General features: G+C 39.9%; 1 protein-coding gene across 1 annotated transcript in view; it reads right to left on the bottom strand.

Annotated features, from left to right (window-relative positions):
• Positions 1–1,712: 1,712 nt before the first annotated feature.
• tmeff1a (transmembrane protein with EGF-like and two follistatin-like domains 1a) overlaps positions 1,713–17,630 on the bottom strand; it is a 67,122-nt gene continuing 51,204 nt past the window's right edge. The window contains exons 5-10 of the mRNA XM_026374881.1: positions 16,514–16,604; positions 15,546–15,694; positions 9,521–9,580; positions 6,572–6,695; positions 6,111–6,272; positions 1,713–5,392 (exon numbers count right to left, since the gene is read on the bottom strand). Coding sequence (XP_026230666.1) covers positions 5,308–5,392; positions 6,111–6,272; positions 6,572–6,695; positions 9,521–9,580; positions 15,546–15,694; positions 16,514–16,604 — 671 coding nt within the window. The 3' untranslated portion in view covers positions 1,713–5,307. The remainder of the gene's footprint in view (positions 5,393–6,110; positions 6,273–6,571; positions 6,696–9,520; positions 9,581–15,545; positions 15,695–16,513; positions 16,605–17,630) is intronic.

Here is a 17,630-nt window from a genome sequence, read left to right as displayed (position 1 = left end):
GCTTGCAGCTGCGAAGCATGTACATCAACAACAGCTTAAGAGTCATTCTGCAGCTATGCATCGAAAGAAGCTGCAGTTGTCTGCTCTGATTACACGGTGATGGAATGTTTTATGGGGATTCAACATCGCAGCTCTGCTCTTTTAAATTTCCCCTGGGCAGCAGAGTCCAAACAGACTGAGATCTGAAACTCTTTATATAGATGGATGACAATTCCAGAGCATGGGGAGTGTCCCAGTGACACTATATTTCAACACTCACTCATCTGAACTGCCACTGAGTGCGGGGAATTATCCCGATCTTCAAGTAAGAGCCAGTGTTTTTTTGTGTTCAGGTTTGTAAGTGATGTGTGTCCAGCTCTGGTGTGAACACTGGTGAAGTTCAAAATGACAACGTGCTCAGATTTAACCTAAGCAGCAATAACAACATTTGGATCAAGGGCCTCGTGTAGAAGTGGCTCTGTAGCCTGTATCACTTGGGGGCCACTTGTTAGCATCAATATGTAAAATAAACAAGATAAAGAGATTCACTTATATTTTGACTCGTTCCTCCTTCGGACTTTCCATTTTAAAATTTACCTCTGACCAGAACAGTTCGAGCTTCTCACACTCCTTCAGTTTTCAGCGGTGTGTAGTGTGGAGACATTCAGCTCAATGAGACAGACACTAGTTTAGAATTACAGGCTTTTTATTGAATGAATCATGATATTGTGGTAGTTTTGAACTGAGTAATGGCGTGATGTGTTCGACTGAAGCCAGCAGCTGCTTCTGTCCCTGAACACCCCCCTCACCCTCAGCTCCACACCTCCACCCACCACCTCCAGTCAATAACTCTATATTTACCCGGGAGTAGCGCCCCTACTAGAAACGTACGACACACACGTTGGTTTATTTTCATGCAGAGAGGCAGTGACCTCTGCTCTGGTTCTGACTTTTTAATTAGCTGGAGTGTCAATTAATTATGTAGCCCATCCTGCCTGACAGGTGGGTGGGGACTAATAACGGTGACAATGGCTAAAGGCCATATTCAGCTTTTATAACTAATGCATAGTTTCAGGTATATGGTTTCATTGTGGAGCTGAAATCGTTTTGGATGCCTTACAATTCCACACACGGCTTACTTTTCTTATAATGGGCTTTTATTACGTGCATCGTTTCTCCCTCTGTCTGAAACGGGTTGTTTTAGCTCCTGTCTCTCTAATGCCCCCCCCCTCCCTGTGCCCACTCTGTTCTGATTGTCGGGCTTGTGGTGGAGAATAGTGATGATAAAAGTCGTTCACTTCATAGAACCAGACCTTTTGTTCATTTGAAAGATTAGTTGTTAGTAGTTAGTATGTGCTCTCTCTGCAGGTCCAATATCTCTGTTTTAGTGAGCTAAAGGAAAGTGAATCAGTAAAGTTCTTATTTTAGTCAAATATAAAGTCTCATTCAAATCTGGAGTCGTGTATTTGAGATTTCTTCTACATACAGTATGTGCAGCTTTCATTTTAGAACGCTGGCACTGTTTAATATGGACATTCATCTTTGTAAAAGTTAAATTACAATTAAAAGTATAATAAGACTGTCAACATTAGAGGATGGTACACTGTTTAATGTCAGTACTTAGTATGGAATTGGGACATGGCGTCCCTGTTGAGGAAAGTCTCCTGTGACTGATCACACAGGTCATCTCAATAATTGGTGTTTCTACAGTCAAATCACAAACTCACACTCACTCACACACACACCCTCACAAAGTATTTTGAGAACAAAACATCATTGATCCATCACAGGAAGTGGGATGCTCTGTACAATGTGAGAAGGGGAAACAGTGAAACACAAATCAAAGACAGAACCTCACAGGACACAGAGAAATAGAAGGAACACTTCAGTCAAATGACAAATCTGCACCCCAGTGTACATTAAAAAAACATTTCCTTTTTTATTTTGTCAGAGACCAAAAATAGCCTCTCAAAGCCTACATGCAGAATATTAACATGTCAAACACATTCTAGTCACATTTAGAGAAGTCACGGCTGCAATGGTTGACGACAAGTAGAAACACGTTGCTCAGAGGAGAAAAGGTGGGGATGCTGACCTGTAGACGTAGACTAGGACATTACTGAAAAACTGTGATGGAAAGTAAATACTAGAAACACACAGAGAAGACACACTTCCCTGAACTTGCATGTTGAACCTCAGAGTTTCAGTTCGTCCTGCACACGTACTCACCAAGAAAGAAACACAAATTAAAAGTTGTGTTCACAAACATCTGGTGTCACTACCTGATTGTTCCTCCATACTGAATCAGGACCTTCCAATGCCTGTAAACTGCACATTTCCTCTGCTGTTCTTCTACATATTGTGCACACAAGGTGCTGCTAGATATATGTAGCTCTGTTCTAACTCTACACAAGCTCCAGAGATGCAGAGGCTGCAATATTTATGCATTTACTAAATCGCCAGCTGCAAAAAAAAAGAAAAGAAACTGAAGATGGTTCATTAATTAATGTTTCGTCCTCACCTTTGAACTCACGTCCAATGTCTCTCCATGCAACGTCAACATTGACACGATCTGAATAAAGAGCATTCGCTGTATAATATAGAAGTAAATGAGCACAAATGAATAAGCAAAGGCAGTTTTCACTGTCCGCCATTTTGCAGTTTGATGAGACCAGAAACAGTTCAGAAACATCAGAGACAAGTGAAACTACACTTGTGCCTCTGTCGCCTATTAACTCTTCTATGACAGCAGACTGAGACAACGCTGTATATAATTTAGAGCAAATTGTGGAAAGCCAATCATTAAGTCATGTCTGTCTCGGTTCAGTTCATCGCTCTTTGTGAAAACACAAACCACGCTCCTCTCAATTTCTTTCCATATTCTAGGACAAAGCACCAGCCACTGCAGCACAAGCTGTTAAACAGTAACTAACACGAAATAAAACTGCAAACACAGCAGAGCAGATATTTATATCACGAGCTCTATTTATTTATCTAGTTGCGTGTTACTAAACATAACATCATGTTCTTCAGTCACTTTCTCTCCTCCTTCTCTCAGTCTCAGTTCTTTTGTTGGATATCAGTTATGATTCCACGACTGGAGTAATGTGCATTTAATTAAGATGCAAGGTCCTGATTCAGAAAATACTGCTCACACGTCTCTTTTTTTCGTTCAAATTCAGGAATGTTCACTTGTTTAACTACTTACAACGAATGAAGTGCAAACGACTGACATCAGATTTTAGTCACTTTTCATGTTACTGTGAACAAAACACACTTTTGTTTCCAGAAGATGCCTTACTAAAAATGTCTGTATATAACTTCCCATGAATGCACTTTCACAGCAGCTGTGTGTTTGCTCATTTGCAAACCAGCGAGACTGAAGTTGAAATATCTTGAAAATACTGTGAGAATTTCTACTACAGAAATAAGCTTAAGCCGCCAGATACCAAACACTAATGAAGACGAAAGGATTTTGACCTGAACACTGAAAATCACTAACACACCATCACAGCAGTATATGTGAGGAAATGAAGAATGAATTAAAACAAACATGAGTCATGTCTTCATTACAGCATCATCACTGCTACTAGGAGGCGGTTTGGTTTATGACTGATTGACTTTACAATGGTCAGTTAGTTGACAAACGTAAATTCAGATGTGCTTTTATAACAGTGATGTGAGCGTTTGCTGGGAAATGTTGAAGTGAAGTGAGGGACACAAAGGAACAAGATAGAAAACATATTTTCATTCATTGCATGAAGTTCCCATTGAGACACTGGCGTGATTGTTGTTTGACCAAATCTGAAATATGTTTTTGTCTGTTAAGAGCCAGAGTGACTTTCTACATATAGTACACTGTATCTGTCTTCACTGTTTAACACTAAAACGTCAGAATATTTATTAAGCTAAGAGACTTTAATGACAGTGAGTTAGCTGCACACCACTAATATCTGCAAGACCGGTTCATACCAGGAAGAAATGGGGTCTTAAAGTGATCATCTTAGTGTAATGTATGGCAGGATATAATCTGTAGGATGATTAAATGCTTTTCTGTAGGGGGAGTTCTCTGTGCTTGCATCTCGTTGAGGAGCAAAAGCAAAACTAAAACTAAAGAAAAAGAGAAGTTTGTCACATTCAAGGAGAAGCCTTAATTTTCAGCAACCAAGGCTTCTTTCAATTACATAAAATACCATTAAGAGTTGACTTCAATTTACAGATAGTCGTGCAAACTCACAAATAAACCCGCCCGCCGCTGTTCCTCTACAGTCCTCTGAATTCAGATTGATGGACGGAGATGCAACAACATTCCTGCCTCTAAACGTTCCAGTCAGCTTGTTCCTCGTTCAAAATAACTTACTCGAAAGTTTCCCACCAAACGTGATGACTACCGGGTTCCTTCTGTTTTTTTTTTTTTGTTTTGTTTTGTCTGGTGTGGACAGAGACAGCAGACGGCTTTACAAACACATTCCTTTCTTGAACACTGAATAAAACTTTCCCCTTCGACTTTCCGAATTCTTTTCTGCCTGATTCGGATTTTGCCGGCACTCGGATGGAGGAGGCGTTGAGGCCGCCAGGTTTTCTTTTTTAAAAAGTTAAGTCTACACCACAGTACACAGTTTTCACAAGTCATGCACATATACAGGAACTAGAATTAAGAAATCAATGTTTAAAATAAAAGCTAAAATAAAAGTAAGTAAAAACTAAATAATTCTCATAATTATAATAAATTATTAGCTTGTTTAGACACAGTGAAGTCTTTACATGGAATTTCATACCAAAGAATAAGTGTAAACATAGCTATGTCACCGGCTGGCCCCTTCTTACCTTCTACAAAAAATAAAATAAAAATAAATGTAAAACAAACTGCATTTGGTAATCAGCTGCACATTATTAGTAAAAAGTGAAACAGAGAGGGGCATAGAAATAATCAATTTCAATAAATAGCACATTCCAGGGGGCAGACATTAGTCTGTTAGCCAGTTTATCAAAGGTACCATATTTATAAAGCATTCAACAAAACCTCTAATGAAGCAGTTAAAAGTAATTAAGACAGCAGACATGGTGTCGGTGTAAAGTGACAGTGGGTTTTGTCTGTGCGACTCCTTGTAGCAGAAAAAGAAAACTGGTGATCACGCGAATGAGTGTCGCAACAATTCCATCCTAAACGAAAAAGGAGAGAAACTAAGGCCCCTTAAATAAATATTATTCTTCTTCTTTTAATGGTTTCCCAGGAGAAAAAAATAATATTACACATCTACTGTTAAAAAAATGGTATTTCCACGCCGTAAGAAAAAACTTATCAAAAAGAATCACCAACAAACACGGCTATACCATCCTGTTGTTAGTGTCCGAGGAAAAGTGTCCGAGGTTTTGTTTTTGCCGGCGGCCCCTGTTGTTTTTTGGACATTTCCTGAAAAGAGACAAAGACACAGATTCATTTATTTTCATCTTCTTCTCTGGTGTTTTAAGAAAGTGTTTTTGTTTATCCCTACATAAATACGTCAGCCACTAAACCACTTTTTGGAAACTGTGATAATGTTGTACTCATAAAATCATAAAGACACAGAGTTGGAGAAGTAAAGGTTTCTATGTTTCTATAACAAGTGAAGTTGATCTACGTCAAAATGCTTAAAAAATCTTCTACAATGAAAAGTGGAGACTGTTGATTTCTTCTCAGACTGAGTAAAGTTGTCTGCTGCCTCAAGGGAGAGAAACAAGGCCAAATAAAATCCTGTTTAATTCTCTTCAGCTTTAAGCTTCAACTGTCACCAGCAGCGTCTGCTCAGCCTGACACACGTCACACCTCCACCTCGTATGTGATGGAGGAGCAGTGTGTCTGTTTTTAGTACGGTTTATTTGTCCAGGTGAGAAAAAACAAAACAACGATGAGACAAGTGAAACTGTTGCTATAAATTTATCTGCTGTGCAATCTAATAATCCTACTGATCACCTTCCTATGCACATTATGCATCAGCAGATGATCGATAATCACTAGAGTGTAACTCTGTACGTAGAGTATTTCACACAGTGGATGAAAACAACTGTAGTGGATTTTCCACACAGTGGTAACTGTCATACATTTTACTTAATTGGTAAATTAATTGTTGTTATTATTTTCACTGCCTCACCTTGTGATGCACATCACCACGGCGACAATGATGGCGATCTGCACGGCTCCGATGATGGCGGCGATGAGGACGTAGTGCAGTTTCTGTCCACTGGGAACCACGTAGAGGATGTTGAAGTCCTGAGGCTCCTCACACTGAGGGCCTTTGTACCCTGCATCACATCTGGGACACATAGGAAGACATTAGTGAGGTAGCTACACACATCTGGAAGCAGAAAACGGACACATGACATGTTTAATCTGCTGTTAAACACATGTTTAATGCTGTTAGTAATTAATAAGAAACAATAACAAATTCTCCAAGCAATCGTGAACTTAACGAATCAAAAAACACAAAACCTGTGACGTCCATAGTCCTACTGTCCTGCCTGAAATGTCCAATTCCATATACAGCACGTGCATTAAGGTAATTTCAGCCAAAGTATCTCAAATATTCACGTTAGTATAGAATCAGTGACAGACCTGCAGGTGGCCATGTTGTATTTGATCTCACATTTCCCGTGCACACAGAAGCCAACATAGCTGTCAGCGCAGGGGATCGACATCCCGGCGTAGAAACCATCTCCATGGTCCAGACCTGTGGTTTCTGCAAGAACACAGCAAATTAAAACGTGAGAGACTGATTGTCACTTTATTTTTTTAATAACAAAGCATTATCTACTGTTTACTTAAATATATTGTCTTATCAAAGACCATTGAATCACTTTGTTATTTTCATTTGGTTTTAACTTCCTACGTCTCATTAAATGTCTCAGTTGTCAAAAGGTTTTTAGGCAAATTAAAAAAAAATGTTTAAATGTTTGGAAAAACATTTGAAAAAAAAAAACTATTGAATTATTATGTGTTGGATTACACACAAGCTGGACTTCTGTGTGAGCAGATGAATCATAAAACAAGTGTTTTGCAGATGAAGGGATTCTTCCATGATACAGAGCTGTGTCTCTTCACTGGAATTCATTAAAGTAAAAGAGAAACGTGCTGTAAAGTAATCTGTGCTGCTCGTTAAAATGACTGAGATGCAATCCACCACAATCACATTAACAAAGAAAGTTTTCAATAACAAGGACTTAAATAAAATTCACTGTTTTGCACCTATGACTTAAAACACACTGATGATTTGTACTGTTTTCCCAAACTTTGTGTCTTTTAATTGGAGTAAAATGATCAAAGGCACCTTTTTTAGTCTTAATTTTTTATGTGTTCACTGAGCTGCTGAAATGCTGCGTGCAGCATAAACTTATTGTCTTTTACTCACCAAACAAAGAGAAAATAATCACTAATTACACTTACATGGTACCTTTGCTGCTGAATTTGTGACACTGCGATTACAGATTGAACAAATGTGTCATTTAACATCCTGGGAGGGAAGGGAACAGTCTCCTACTAACTCCTACTCGCTGAGATAAAAATATTAATGACAATAATTCGCCTGACAGCTCATACTAAGCTGCTTTTCTTTTCTAAAGGCTCATAATGCTGCACAGAAATGATCAATGAGCAGCGGATGATGAGAGGAAATCCAGCTGTGTCATCCATTCCTGCTGATGGATGGATTTGTGTGTTTTCTGTGAACCAGACTTTGTTGTATTTTATTATGTTTTAATACTGTAACTGCTTTTTTAGGCCACTGTGTTTCATGTGATGAATGTAGAAGTTGTAGTATTACGGTTTGGCCACTACACTAGATGTGGTTCACAGTCCAGTTCTCTTGCTGTGGGCTTGGTCTAGCTTGGGTTATAGATGTATTAAGACTGAGGTTCTTGAACTGTGGTGGGATTCATAGATGTGAGTGAACTCTTTTTGAACCTTTTAAATGTGACCTGCTTGTGTTTCACAGTCTTTATAAAAAAATATGTACTGAAGGTTAAGAGCGGGACAGAATGTGGTTGTATTCATTCATTATTGAGATTTAATGATTTATTTACTTAGAGGTACTTGTCCTCAGAAGAGTGGGAAGGGATCATTACCATCACCTAGTGAACCCGGGAGAGGAAACGCTGGAGGTGAACACACTTTTTCAGCTCCTGTGTCTCACATTATTAGGAGCACAAATGTGCTGCTGTGTCCTTCGCTGCTTGTGATGTTGACAATGCAGGAGTTTAATCCGATCCTTCTATTGTCAGTCTCCGAGTCCAAGTTAAAAGTCAAAGTGAAGGAACTAACTGAGCTGTGGAGGAATTATTCCCCCTGAGACGTTTTAGTCGGTGATATCAATGCACGGAGTGAGCCGCAGATAATAAAACCCCCTGGATTCTGTTTCATCTCCTCTTTGATCTCAAGTCTCAACATTTGTATCGTGCAGCTGAATGGGAAACGCAAAATGCCCTCGTTCTGCTCCGCTAATCTGTGTGTTTACTTTTGAGAAATTACAGCGTCACACTGCACTGGGGCTTAAAAAACTGTGTACTCTCATTATTCTTAGTATCAGCACAGATCCAGAGCTGTGAGGCTTTAGATTTTCCTGCTTGCTTCTCCCTCTTGTGAGGACATTATTGGGTGGTAAGGAGATTTTCATTAAGTTTTATCCTGCAGTTATTGCTCCTCAGTAAGTTCAGACACAGGTTAACAGGCTGCTGAAAGGCCACAGGAAGTTTTACCTTCAGCTGCTGAAAGTACTTTACTTAGACAATATAGTATCATAGGAGTAAAAAGAGTTGAGAGGTTTTTGTGCTCTACAATTTTTATTTAAATATCTCAACTGTTGAACGACGGCTCTGATCTCTGATCATCTGTCATCTTTGAGTTTCAGTGGCCACTTTCAGTTGTTATTGCCACATACATACTGCACATACGGCTCTCCACATGCTGATGCCGCCGTAGCATCTGCAGCTGGAACATGTTGTTGATGTCAAATCTAATTTTTCAGTTACAAGGTCACAGCTGCAACACATGCAGCATAAAGATCAACTTTGTTTGCAGACCTGTGTGTTTTACCTCGTGGTTTTCATCAGGGTCAAACATGTTGCTCTGTTACTGGAGTTTCGACCTCACCCATGCACCTGAAGCTGTGTCCTGCTTTGATTTTTGCCATGCGGGGGTATTTTACATGAGTTTCTTCTTTCTTTTCTTTATAACTGCACAAACGCTGCCTCTCTCCCTTGTTGTCGATATATTCGAGGACGCAGTCGTCTTATTTGAATGAACTCTGTTTCTTTTAATAATCACTATACAGAAACAGGCCGACGCTCAGAATGAGCTCCACGTCATCGGCGGTCGACTGATCTCGGTGATCAATATACTCGCCCTGCTCGCTGGGAACAAACTGACCTTATCGGACTTGGATGTAATTTAATCACAATGCTCATGTTTCTTGATCCGTTAGATGCCTTTCTATTGACATGATGGACAAAACTACAACACAGTGAGTGGTAAGACCCAGATCTCTTCTGGACGTGAACACGTATACCTTACCTAAGACGTTGACTTTGAAAGGACTGCTGTCGTCTTTCTTCCCAGGTTTCTCTTTATCAGCTGTGGAGGAACCAGATGCAGAGATTCATTTACACACAGACAGTTACAGTAAACGTTAATGACCAGTTTGACCTTTTCATCCACTTTGAGTTTTTTTGTTTTGCTGTCACCAGAACATTTGACTTCTTGAATCCCGTCTCCCATTAGTATCTTGTCTAATCTGTTTATTGACTGTGTGTTGTTTCCTCTTTAGGACAGACTGAAGGAAGTGGAGGATGTTTATCTGCCGTCTGAGTCTCACTCGGTTTGTCAGAGTCGAGGGTCAGTCTGAGCCTCACTGACGTGTGTGGATGATGGCAAACAAACAAACAAACAGGCCGTGTGTTTGGTGTTTTATTCTCTGTTAACAGGCTTTACGTCTTCATGCTGCTGCAGGAGGACGAGCTGCTAGTCTGAGGACACTCATTGACATATTTATTTCTCTAGTAACCATTCAACTCCATTAACCATCAAACCCTTATCCGAACCCTAAATCCAACCTTAAAACCAAGTGTTAGCCCTCTACACATTAATACTGTCTAACTACTGTTCGTCCAAACACACACACACACAGAGGCAGCAACTGAAGTACACAAACACACACTCATCCATTTTTAATGCTCCATCATTCCTGAGGAAATATTGACAGAGTGCTCTCCTCCGCTCTCGTTCCTCTCTGCTACCCACCCGCTTCCTTCTCCGTCTTTGTCTCCATCTCCATTTCTCCCTCGCTCATCTTCATATCATCCATCTATCCCCTCTCCTCGTCCTCCTGCTCCCTGCATGTCTTTCCCTACTCTTTCCCTTCTTATCGCCTCTTTCTTTCCCTTCGTGAGTCTCTGCTGGAATCTGTGACACATTTTGGGTTGTAGAAAATAGAAAAGAAAACACTGATTGCATAACAATCTGCTGACGTGAGAAAAGTAGAAACTGTCATCGGTGTATGGACTCTCTTGTACAGCTAAAGTCGGTCACTTCTCTCTCTCTCTGCACAAAGCTGGTGTGTCAGTGAGTTAATTTTCATGATTAAACAGGAGCCAAACAAACAATTTGAACAAACACAGACACACAAACTGATTGATGGTATTATGTCAGCACGTGATGTGTTTCCAGTCGACTGAATGCTGCATAATATCAGACGGCACTGACTGTTGTACTGTCAGAGAAACTGGTGTTTGAAGAGTGCATTTGAGGTTGATTAATAATCCTGACAGATGAGCCGGATACTCAGTGCTGCAAACTGACTTCTCTCTGATACATGATGCTGGTGGGGCTGAAGTTCTTTGTGATTTACTCTAAGATAATTTGATTACTTTTAGTTTCAGGATGTTTAGTTTCCCCACATTGTCAATGTCAATCAATCTGTGAGTTGCAGCAACTTTAAATGCTCTATTTTAAACTTTGGTTGACACATGCATCAACACCTAAACCCTAAAACCCTCTTCTTTCTCTGGTGTGATTAAACCATCTCTGCACACACTTCTGGAATTAGCATCTCAAACCCTCTTCTTTCTCTGGAGTGAGCGTTTTCTTGTTGTCATGTTATGTTTTTAATAGACAGTGCATATTTAATATTGTTTTAATTTCCAAAAAACTGTCATCATCAAATGATCTTAAGGTTTAGTCTGATCTTCTTCCTTTTGTTTTCCACTGCATTAAAGGTCAAAATGTTGCAGGCTGATCTAAATTACCTTAATTTTGCCCCAAGCTGTGAGTGGTCAAATAAAACAGCTTTGAACTTTCCAGTTTTACAGTTTCCCCAAATCTACTTGCTCTCATAATGGTGTCTTTCATGAAAGTAAAAGAGTGTCGGCCTGAGAGGAGAGCAGATCAGGAGAGAGGGCAGGTGCTCTTCACCTCAGGGTGCTGGACACCCACATAGCCCCGGCTCACCCATCCCTTCCTTGAGCCAGTCAGACTCTTGATCACAGGCCACCTTAAGGCAATAAGCTCTGACAAAAAAAATCCATAAATCCTGCCGGGTTACCGTCTCCTGCCAACACCCACAGAGAGCGAGAGAGAGCTGAGAGTGTGTCTTCAGTAAGACGACACCGTGTGATTCAAGGTGAGTCTATCAACATAAATCAGATCCTCAGAACAAACTCTGAGGATGTTCTGAGACTGGAGGAGCTCTGGGTGTTGGCACAAACTCTGAGAAACATCAGGCAGCAAACTGTGACTGCAAATGAAGTTTGTATCCAACACTCCAACTCCCAGCCAGCACATAATTCAGTGATAGATCACAAAAGCAAAGACGATTAATCTCACGACAGTGGCACTGAATTTGAAGACTGGAAAGTGGAGGTAATATACACTGTTAGTTTGTCTATGTTATTATTCATGCAAATACAGAATTCACTCAATGATTTTACTATATGCAACTGCAACAATCTGCAAACTAATTACAGATTTACTATTTAGTTTTTTGTACTAATCAATCAAGATATTTAAAGTCAAACATTTTCTTTCTAGAAAAATGTTTTGAAAGTTTCTTTGCAAATGAATTTGAAGGTTTTATCATTAACACTTGGTTCATATTAGCTCAGTGAGGGAGGACCTTAACAGGGACACATGAATGTGTCAGTAATTATAATTAAAATAAATAAATAATGAAACATTTATTGTTGTGAAATATCACGTTCTGTATGATGAGTATCTTGCACTCTGCTTTAGGCTCTGGGAACTTCTTACAGTACCACAAAAAAACCTAGAGAACCTGATTTCTGACAGATCTATGCAGTCTGTGGTGTAAAACCTGTTTTTACACCACAGATTTATGAAGCAGCATTCAGAGCTGACCAAATAAATTCCTCTGCGTCAGATTAAAACAGGACGCGTTACGAAGTGTGGATTAATGTCGAGTGGAATCAAAGCTCGGCTCCTGTAGAAACAAACTTCATGCCTGGTTTGAGGGTTAATTGAAAACATTGGTGATTAGATGCATTAATTTGTCTGACACGGTTTCAATAATGAGGCTGATTTATGGCGGAGATGAAATAGTCACAGTTGTGCAGTCAGCTGCACTCACCGAGGGTGAAACAGCATCAATTCTGCATTTTCACGACATCAGCAAGTTAATGTGGAATAATGACCTCTGTCTACAGCATTTAAATAATGTTGGAGGTGGAAACATTAAGCAGCCACAGCAGAGAGTAATATCTGGGATTCAGAGGGAGGTTTAAAGGATTTACACTGAAATGACGAAAAATCCTTAATCACTAACAAAATATCATCAGGTGCCACAAATAAAAAAGTGCTTTTGCTGTTATATCTTTTAAATTTACTTTTGATTCAATTTTCTAAAGTTTCTCTAACTTTTTCCACTGTTATTATGGCAAACTGAGTCTAGACTGATCATTAAAAGCATGTTGAAAAACACAATTTCGTCCAAATCCTAATAAACCACTTGCAAATAAAAGCTGTTTAACTCCTGCCGGTGCAGGTGAAGCTGAAGACTGGGGGAAGGCTTAGATGAAAGCAGACTCCCTCTGAAGTGTTTATGATGCAACATTTGAACAGTGTTGACTGAAAAAGGCTCAAATGATTCACAGTACACAATTAAAAAACAAAGGATATCGCTCGTGTCCACATAAAGGTATGAAATCTGCTGAACTGCTGCACTATACAGACAACAATTAGACTGATTACTGCAACATGATATTCAAATAATGTATTCACATTTGATTACATGTCTCAAAGTACATCAACACACCTTTAAACTGGACTCATTGTCTAAACTGAATGAGAGAAACTCTTTCACTGAGAGTCTCTACTTTCATCTGAGGATCAGTGAGTGTTTCCTGAGAGTCTCTCAGGGGCTGTGAAATGCTTTTCATTTGCAGGGCAGTTTATTGGTGTGGAACAAGCCTCTTTCATAATTCACAGAGGTTATAGCGGCCATTTTCTGAAGCTCAACAAGGCTGAATGATAGGATTTTTCAATTTGGATTCAATAAAATAGTGATCAAGGCATCAGCCGGCTGATTTATCAGTAGTAGGCTGATATCTACACACTCCAGTCGGGTTTGGGAGTCGACAGCGTGAGCAGTGAGGGTTGAAACTAAATCCACAGGAATCAAAGTACTTAGAGAATCTCATGAAGGTGCAAAGAAATGTATTTACAGGCTTACAGCACAGTTTCATCCTGTAGAAGTGCAAATATGTTTTCTATATGTTGTGTTTATGTGGAGAAAAATACCAGCAGACTGAGTGAGTCCAACCACAATACTGTAGAGCTAAATAGAAAAATTGAAATATGACGAGACAGAAAGGTACAAAAAAGTCCAGGTCAGGCTTTTCTGTGTTGCTAATGTCGACTTGAACATGTAACACACATCTTATTTCTTATTACCACATTACTCAGGGTAGGTAGAACCCCTGCTCACCAACAATCTCATTTTCTTTGGTGAATATCCTTTAATTTAACGCCCCTTACTGGCAGAACAATACGGTGGCATCGGAGCTTCACACAGCGCTTTCTGCCGGCCGCCACAAAGCCGCACATGGAGCTTTAAAATCTTCCGCCCCCGCCTGACTGCTCATGCACGTCAGTTAACAGCGTGATCGCAGAGGTCTCAGAGAGCTGAACAGGCTGAAGGTGCAGAGACACCACCATGATGGAGATGGTGACATTCAGTATTTTTCTTCTCCTCCAAACACCCAATCAAATAAAAGCACCTGGGATTAAAGCACTGCTGAAAATAATCTTTAGCAAACGCAGCATTTCCCCCCAGTCCACATTACTGTAATCACACTGCATTTATCTGTAAAGCAGTAATGCAACTCTTCATTTGCCTCAAACCAATAATCAGTTATTTATCAAGCAACTTGTGTGTTGCGATGCAGACAACTTAAGACACTGCAGACTACCAGAGGGAACAGGGACATACTGTACAATGACTATTTGATGAACTATAGTCAACTTTAGAAAATCAATTATGACTTGACTCTTTTTTATTTTTGTTTCTCTGCTTTCAGCCTCCAGTGGAATAATAGTAAAATCAATGAATTTGGGGTTTGTATGGACAAATGTAGACACCACCTAAGGCTTGGACAAAGCTCTTTCCCTCAGGGATTAATAAAGTTTGTTGAATCTTGAATCTGGAGTGAAAACACAGCTTTTTGTTTCACAAATGTTTGCACAGTCAACGTGTTTCCACGTTTCTCTACGGCTGTTGAATAATGTTATTTCATAAATACAGTTAAAACAGACATCTGACTGGTTTCAGGCACCTCAGCTTCAACTTTACACATTTACGTTGATGACATTATTCATCTAATTCACGCACACACGCGCTTCCTTCACCTCTACTGAGTATCGCACTGATGCAGGAGCCTGCACCGAGTTCCTCCTTGTGAATCACCTGACGTGAAAAATATTGTATCAGGAGAAAGTTGACAGAGCGGTGGATCAGCAGCATCTTGATTCACTGTTACAGCTGACAGGTACAACATGCCCCGTCTTCTGCCGCTGCTCACTGAGACATGAAAACTCACTTCTTTGGAAGTCTGACTCAACATTTTCCAGGATTTTGTGCTGGTTAATGTGCTGCCACATTTGACTGACAGAAACTAGACCAGTCCAGCAGAGTGAATGTTGAAAGTCATCACCAAAGTAGATTTGAAAAGTTTGTGAAGGCCTAAAATGTGACTGATTATTCAAGGTCCTCAATTAATATTTTTATAATTAAAAATAAAAATCCATTAACTTAAATAACGTTTGCAAAAAAATGTGGAGAAATCCAAAAACCGGCTGTGTGGTTTTGGTTACTAAGCTGTGATTAGACAATTAGAGGGAGGGTTTTAGTTTAAAGAGGAGTCAGTTCCTATATTACAGCATCGTTGTGTGATTTAGGATGATGAGATTAGCCTGCCCACAGCAGTTTGAACTAGTGCACAGATCTCATCACAGTCATTCAGAGTGATGTAATAAAGCTGCTCCTGCCTCCTCCAGGAGATGCAATGCGTTTCATTAGGCTGTGTCTTACCAGGGCATCTGCCCAGGTGTTTGACATCGATCTGCTCCTGCTTCATGCACGACGCCTCCCGGACCAGACAGGGGTTGTTGTAGGAGTTTCCGTCAGTGGCACACACCGGGTTTTCATTGTGACCGCTGCAGTCGATGTTACATATGCACCTGAGGAGAGGAGAGGAGTCATGTCAGCACTGTTTCTCGCAGGAAAATAAAAATTCAGCCTTCGCTCTCCAGCTTATTGTCACACAGACCACATCAGCACTAGATCATTAAGAAAGACACACACAGACTTCTAAATGAAGACACAGCTCATTAATTTAGCAGATTAAGAAAGAGCTCCTTTTAAAGACTTGTCAGACATGTAAAAGACGTTAGGAGCAGGATTAATATTATCCACAGACTCTTTTAGCAAAGCAGTAAATGGATCTTGATTTTCACAAACATCTCATTAGCAGATGGTCGATTTTCAACATGGCACAAAGGTTAAGATTCCACCTTTCTGAAAGTCAAACAGCTTAACATTAAGTTGTGAATAAGTCTTTTGGGATTTTCTTGTACTTCATGTAAAAACATTCAAAACCTCTTATCTGAGAGAAACATTTCCGTAGACGTCTCTTCACAGTCACAATAAAGCTGCAATAATCAATATTTCTATATTAACAATGGTTGGAAATCACTAATGTGAAAGGTGTTACTCTCGGTTCTTTCCAGATGCACCAAACAGCTGTTTTTCGAACTATCTTGTGGACACAGTGGAGCATTTAGCTACTAATAAGGCAGATATTTCCCTCAGGAGTTGGTGTCCTATTTAGTTGTCTTTTATGGTGAAATACAATGACCAGTCAGCTTTTCTCAGTGTTCGAGCCAGAATGAGATGGTTTCCTGTGTTGAAGCATTACGCAATAAGCAGAACGCTATAAAAAGAGGCTGAAATATCGTTTTCATTTTCAGATCGTGTTAACTACATCAACGAACACTCACCAGACGTCCTCTGAATCTTCATCACATTCTGCTCCATATTTACACGTGCTGCACTTGGCGAACTTTTTGTCAGAGGCTGAACCCTCGTCATCTGTAAGGAAAACATATTTGTGCTTATGTTAATGTTAAGAAGTTCACATATGTCATTAAAATAGAAAATGTGAAACAGAAGATGTTTGCAATTGTGGAAACGGCGCAGCACTGCACAAGTGGTTCAGGGGGCTGCTCTGGTCAGTCACGTACACTTCTGAAGAATTAGTTTATAATAAATAGGAGACTGTACTTCCACTGCTACTTCCCCTCTCAGATCATCACGACTAAAAATAAAACAGTTGGTGTCGTGTGAGTTTTACAAACCATTGTGCTGTGTCTTGGTGTCTAATAAGCTGTAATGTCTGTGTGAATCCAGCCTAACTCCTACTCAAAACACACAAAACCAAATCCCTTAATTACAGCTGCCTACACAAATCAATCAAAGCTTGTCACACAACTCCTCCACAGAACACCTTGCATTATTCTGCTTACTTCCGCAGGGAAAGATTCACTAATGAAAGCGAGACAGCTGAAAACATTAGGTTAACAAAGCGGGAAACAGCATCTTCAAGAAAACTTAACTTAACTTCATGCATTGACTTCAGCCCTTGTATTTTTTACACGTTGCTCGTCTGTTCTCAAAGTTGCACATTGTGAAATGTTTCCTAATGATACTTGATGCATTAAGCTGCACATTGAAAGCTCCGGTAAACATCTACATTCATCCTGCTGCTTCTGTCAGCAGTGAAATGATCAATAACTGTCACCATACATGACCACGACACGGCCACGCTGTGTTTGATAGATGAGGTCATGAGCTGTTTCCAACTTTCTCCACACATTCCTCTTTGATTTGTGGATTTTTGTTTCGTCAGTCTGTTGCATTTCTTCCTTTCTTTTGAACTGCAGCCTGGTTGCTCTGTTAAGGTTGACCGGCGGTTTGCAACTTGCGGTGAATCCTCTGAGGGTTTTGGTCATGTTAGGTCAGTCTTTTCTTGATCACTCATGAGGAAACGTCTAGATCCTGGAGAGTAATATAGGGTTTTATAAATCAGCCGTATCTGTCCCAGTTCTTACTTTATTG

Source organism: Anabas testudineus, chromosome 17 (genome assembly GCF_900324465.2).
Source record: "Anabas testudineus chromosome 17, fAnaTes1.2, whole genome shotgun sequence".
Classification (NCBI taxonomy): Eukaryota; Metazoa; Chordata; class Actinopteri; order Anabantiformes; family Anabantidae; genus Anabas; species Anabas testudineus.
Note: the sequence above shows the minus strand (reverse complement) of the source record. Positions and strands in the feature narration are given on the sequence as shown.